The sequence below is a fragment of the Onthophagus taurus genome, chromosome 11 (genome assembly GCF_036711975.1).
Source record: "Onthophagus taurus isolate NC chromosome 11, IU_Otau_3.0, whole genome shotgun sequence".
NCBI lineage: Eukaryota > Metazoa > Arthropoda > Insecta > Coleoptera > Scarabaeidae > Onthophagus > Onthophagus taurus.
The window spans coordinates 3,607,875-3,613,966 of record NC_091976.1 but is presented as its reverse complement, the minus strand read 5'-3'; the positions used below and the strand labels follow the sequence as shown (position 1 = coordinate 3,613,966).

The 6,092-nt window shown below is 33.8% G+C and overlaps 1 protein-coding gene across 1 annotated transcript; it reads right to left on the bottom strand.

Moving 5' to 3' along the window:
- Window positions 1-203: 203 nt before the first annotated feature.
- On the bottom strand, window positions 204-5,604 carry LOC111421343 (uncharacterized). Its single transcript, XM_071200035.1, has 3 exons — window positions 5,311-5,604; window positions 2,126-3,907; window positions 204-2,060 (listed from the first exon to the last, which is right to left on the bottom strand). The coding sequence occupies exons 1-3, from the start codon at window positions 5,602-5,604 to the stop codon at window positions 204-206; spliced, it is 3,933 nt and encodes a 1,310-aa protein (XP_071056136.1).
- Between the last annotated feature and the right edge of the window lie 488 nt (window positions 5,605-6,092).

Genomic DNA, 6,092 nt, shown 5'->3' with positions numbered 1-6,092 from the left:
TATCAGCGGAAGGTAATCCCCCGCGGAGCGATGACTTAATTGAAATAATAATACTTACCTTAAAATAGGTTCTTTATTACTGATTGAGGGTAGGAGGAAGAGAAAATCACAAAAAATTAACGTTTATACATATATTAAAAATTTAAATTAAACATACTCAAAAAAATGATATACTATTTTCTACTTAAACTACTTAAATATATTTAAACGTTATTCGAAATAGTGGTAAAATGACCCCAAGCCAATGTTTTAATACCATCGGCATCGATACATCGCTTGGAATCATGTGGGGAAAGGGCCAATTTGTTTTGTAAAACGGTAAAAACCGTGTGGTTAAAACTTCTAAATAATAACTGTTTTCTACACAAGACGGAATTTGAATGTAAACAGTCGAAATAATTTTGAAATGAAAGCTTTTGTTTAACCACAGCTTTCTTAATACCTTTAGATTTTTTAGTAACTCGCCCATCCGCGACCCGATTTGCGTACACCTTCGATCTTAAACCATTAAATTCGACCATTACGTTTCCGCAATTTTCATCTTTCATCTTACCTAAAACCGCTTTATTTTGCAAGGGGATGTCAAACCGATTATCGGGACTGTAGTTAGATGTATCAAATTTATCTAAATTTAATTTAACATCGTTATACACATCGTCAGACTTAATTAGTACGGTGAAACTGTCGGTATCCATGTAACACAACTGAACGTCCTCTCCGTATTTAGATTTTAAAAAATCATAATAAAAATCGTACATTAATAATTTTGACAGTTCTAAAACTGTAAAACCAACGTATAGAGGCTTATCGTAGACTACATGAAGACGCTCCATTTGAATTGCCGAAAACGTTTCTGTGAATACTTTAACACTTTTAAAATTTAATTTAGCGATTAAACTCCGAGCTCCAAGTCTAGGTCGACCTGCGGTTTTGCCAGACCTGATATCGTCCCAACTGGTTACTAAGCGGACGTCGGCTCGCTTATCAACATTTTCCATGGTTTTACCGAAAACTGCGTTGTTCATTAATTTAAAAAAATCCTTTTCAAAATCATTTTTAGCCGATTGGCGTAACTCTGTATTTTTATCGATATATGACTTTAACCAAGGGGATTGTTTAAACGATAAAACTCTATTAACTTTTCTTATAGTTAATCCGTGTGCAACGGCTTGTTTTAAATTTCTGTAATGAATTACATAATTTGTCTTATCAAATAAATTTGGAATTAATCGTTTATCGCTCTCGCATTTACAGTTAGGGGGGATTAAATTCTCGGCTAAGAAAGGTAGATCATTATGTAGGTTGTGCAAGTGTTCGGGATACGCAATATCCACGTCTAAAATATATCCGAAATCGGAATCATCGGGTATATTATTAAAATCTAAATTTTGAATTTCGTTTTCAGTCAACCATTTAAAGTTGGAAACGGGCATAAATTGAGACATTGCCCACCCATACAAATTGTTAGCGTCCCAATACATTAGAAATTTAGAGGGCGCATTAGCATCATAATTTTCCATATATTTATTATTTGCTTTACCATGACGTAGGGAGCATTGGGAAATGCCCCCACGGATACCTTTTTTAATGAAATGAACTTGATCAATATCCGTCAACAATTCCAATTTAATTTGAGTGACTTTTAGCATAGCATCCCAAGATAGCCCCGGTGCCGTATAATAATGAGCGGGATCCAAACCGTAGGTTTTGAAACATACACGTCTAAATTTCTCAAATACATCAGCTAATAGAAGAACATCGGTCTTTAAGTATAAATCAGAATAATCCTTAAAAGTTTGACAATTAAATTTCTTCCAAACAGTTTGGGCATGAACATATTGCTCATCAGATATTCCCTCTAAATTTAAATTATTAAAAAACGTCTCTTTAGGGGGCAAAAATGTGGCATTAAGCCTATCAAATGATGACATAAAGGTGTAGGGAAAGATTCCCTTTTTGGTCAGCAATTTAAAATGATCATTGTGGGGGTAAGATTTACGCATGCTAATAAAATCAAACTCATTAAGGTTACCTGCTAAAGAATCTAATGAAGATGAAATCTAAATGAATCAACAAATCTTAATTTAAAGAAAACATTTCCAACAGATTTGTCTTCGCTAATTACCTTATCGACCAAAAATCTTTTACTGAAACTAATGTATCTCTCTTTATTATTAGGTAATACATCAAGCCCATCTTTGTCTACATCGCCCATTTCTTTAATAAATAAATGACAATCATACCCGCTAAAGTTATGAAAAAATATCGGAATAAAATTTTGAAGTTTTAAATTTAGATTACAATTTGAATGGGCGGGGCCTCGGTATTTGCCGCTAATATGACAATGATCACGAACCTTAACCTGGTTTGAAGTAAAATGATTTTGACAAATAATGCAATTTTCGGCCGATTCGAAATGCCATTGCTCATCGGCCGTTAAAGGTATCATTGGTTTTACAGTTTTAAAGTATTTGTTGTAAAGTAATTTAACATCATCAATTAATTTAGAGATAAAAATTTTAGGCGCATCCGGTCCCGTATACGTTTCAAATTTATTTAATCTGCTATCAATATTGGAAACAATGTAATAAGCAAAACTGTACGGTTGATGTTCCTCAATTTTTTCCGTAAAAGATTTAGCGCTACTCTGTTTACAATAATCGATCGGTTTTAAAAGCGATTCAAAGTCAGCGTAGATGACAAAGGGAGCCATCTGAGTGTATTTATAATTGTTAAATTCTAAAATATTTTGCGGAGTTTTTAAACCGAAAAAGTTTGATTTAGATTTTAAATCGGTTGTAGGTAAAACGGTCATCACATGATTACAATCATAAGGCTGATGTGCGAGTAACTTGTCTGCGGATGAAAACCGCGTCAAACATCCATCACAAAGGTGTATAGAATGTTCGCGGTGCGTGACTTGACTCGATATTAGCCTTGAAAGATTTTTAATTAAAACGAAATGCCCCTTGCCGTTTTCGTATAGATAAAGCAAATTTATATGAATATCGCGTCTTTGTCTGGTAAAATAAATTGGCCCTTCCACTGTGTATTTACCACTACTACTACTTATCAATTCGTAAACATTAATACTTAAATTATTTAATTTTTCTACATTAATGATATCTTTTAAAGTAATGGGAAATGTAATCCCTTGCAAATTAAGTACTTGACTATAATGAGGGTAGCTTGTAGTTCGATCGCGACTATGATTTGCAGGATGAAGAGCCGCCGTCAAACACCACGATAAACAAGCATCATCCTCATAGTTTTTAATATTTACGCACGCATGTTTTTCAGCAATTACCTGAGGTAAACGTATATACGATGACCCGGGTATAGGTTCAAATTTATTAATATTAAGCAGGAGGTGAGATACGGAGAAGAAGGCCCACCCAGAGTCGCGTTCTTGAAATTCTTCGCTTTGAGCTAAAATTTCCCTACACATCCCAACATACACCTCATGCAAATCCGTACCCACCGAAACAACTTGAAATTTACAATTAAAATTTTTCTCGGACATTAATACGTCTTCATCCCCATTCTCATCATACGCGGCTTTAACATAATTCGCAAAAAACTCAATCTGAACCTTTATAGAGGGGCCACATCGATCTAAACTAACCTCAATCATCCGTTTAACAGCTCCTTCTGATCTTGTTAGGAACGATGGTATATCATCATCGGGTAACACGCCTGCGACTCTATAGGTACAAACTCTACCTTTAAAACAGGATTCCAATCTATCGATGTTATCTTCACCTTCCACCGGGGTTGCATGTTCCAATCTTAGATGAGTCCGAAGGTGAGTGGTAGATATAAAGTCAACACCGCAAATTCGACATAAATTGGAGGGTTGCTGTTTAGGTGGAGGACGTGGTGATGATGATGATGATGATGACGTATGCTGAACAGAACCCGCTGACGTACTTTTTAAAGGTTTGGAGGGCCGCTGTTTAGGTGGTGGATGTGATGATGGCGCAAGTTGAACCGGACCGGCTGATGTGCTTTGTAAAGGTGGTGGTGGTGGCGCAACACAACGTTGAACATTTAATCATCCATGGACGCTTCTTAGATGATGTTTTAATTTATCAGATCTTGAAAAACCTTTTTCACAGATATAATAATAATAATAATAATATGACTTTATTGTATCCCATATAAAACAAATAGAGAAAAAAAGAAATATATACATATATATATATATATATATATGTATACATACACAACAAAATGTATAACTAAATGAATATGTACATAAATGTATGCATAATCTTGAAATTATAATAACTTAAACAATAAATGAAAACAACGATACCCCAATGTGTTATGGTAAATTAAAATTTAAAAACATATACATATATATACCCATATCGAGATACAAACGGCGGGATCCAGAAAAATCTGCTCTATCCAACCGAATAAACAGAAAAGAAAAGAAAAACAAAAGAAAAGAAAAACAAAAGAAAGAAAAGAAAAAGAAAGAAAAAAGAAAAAGATATGGCATTTAAAGTTCGATTCCCGCACATTACCGTGTTTTACGCGTATATGACGGGTAAGATTGTGCTTTAAGGTAAACGCACCGTTACACACTTCGCAAAGAAACATCTTATTGTAAAATTGATTTCCGGTATAAATGTGCGCGACAACCGCTAACGTTGAACTGATAAGCAGCTAGACGTGTGATTAGAGTTATGGTCAATCGTCAATATCACGCGGTGATCACGTGATCAAATAGAAGCTGTTGTAGAGTTTATTATTTCCAAGTATTCCATCACATAAAAATTAATTTCCGATAAATTATTTAAACAGAATTCTTCAATGGACGTCGTGTTATGGATATTGTTCGCGCGACAAATATCGGGAATAATTGTAGGTGTTGGTTCGAAAGAAAAAAAGGAAAGTTCTTACTTGAATTGGGGTTCTAAGTTGAATTCTTCAGAGGATCGAATAAAAAAGCGTCGTTTTAATAACGAATACAATAATGGCTTCTTGTTTTATTTATAACATTTGAAATCGACAAAATTGTCATGGTTACATAAAAAATTTGGTTTGTTATTTGGGTTGCCTAAACATTCCACCCATCAAAAAATATTATTTTTTAACAATTAATATTTGAATAATAATGACAATACAAAATACAATGATGAATTAAAAAAGAAAACAAATAAATAAATTTTAAGTTTGTAAAAAGTTTTTTTGCAAACTCGATAAGAACATTTATTTTACGTTTTACAAAAAAATTTATTAACATTTTACTTTCTAACGTTTTTTTTTTATATAGTCGATAAGAACATTTATTTATTTTACGTTTTTTACAAAATCGATGAGATGGGCTGGATTCCCTTTTCCGACATCTTTTACTCCTTTGAATATTAAGCTCATACCTCCTAGCTCCGTAATTTCACCATCCGTAATCACCTCCGCGATGCGTTTAGGTAAGAAAACGGAGAATCCATCCTCCAAATCTACGACAACTGATGGCCATGCGCATGATGTAATCCGCTTCGCAGACTTAATCACATACATTTTATTCACCTCTAATTCGGATATATTTTTCTTTGGGGAAAATTGACACTGACCTAATTGTCTTAAACGTGACATACTAATAGCTTTTATAAAGTGAGCGAGCGATGTGAGTAGTAATAGAAGGTAGTAACGGTAGTAACTGAGTTCCATATGAAAATTTTAACCGTTTATATACCATCGAAAAGACCTTGAAACATTTTAGAATGCGAGTTGCGCGGTAATCAATAACAACTTAAACGTTTATACGCAATTTAACAAACATAAAATTTAATAATCAGTAAAATTAACAAATATAGTATTTGCATTACGATACACATGCCAGTAGTTATAATTGTAATAACAATCGTTAATATATTCAAAAACGGCGTTCAATTGCGCCTAACGCAGCGCAGGAGGTCCTGCGCAGTAAGAAATGGAAGGCCATGAATAAAACAACAAGGTGAAAGTAAATATAGATTTATTGATAATTATAACAATTGTTTTTTCTTTTTGCGACCGGTTCGACTACGTCCCGTCACATTATGTCTCATGCGACGGGAAGTTATTGAAAATTCGGATGACCT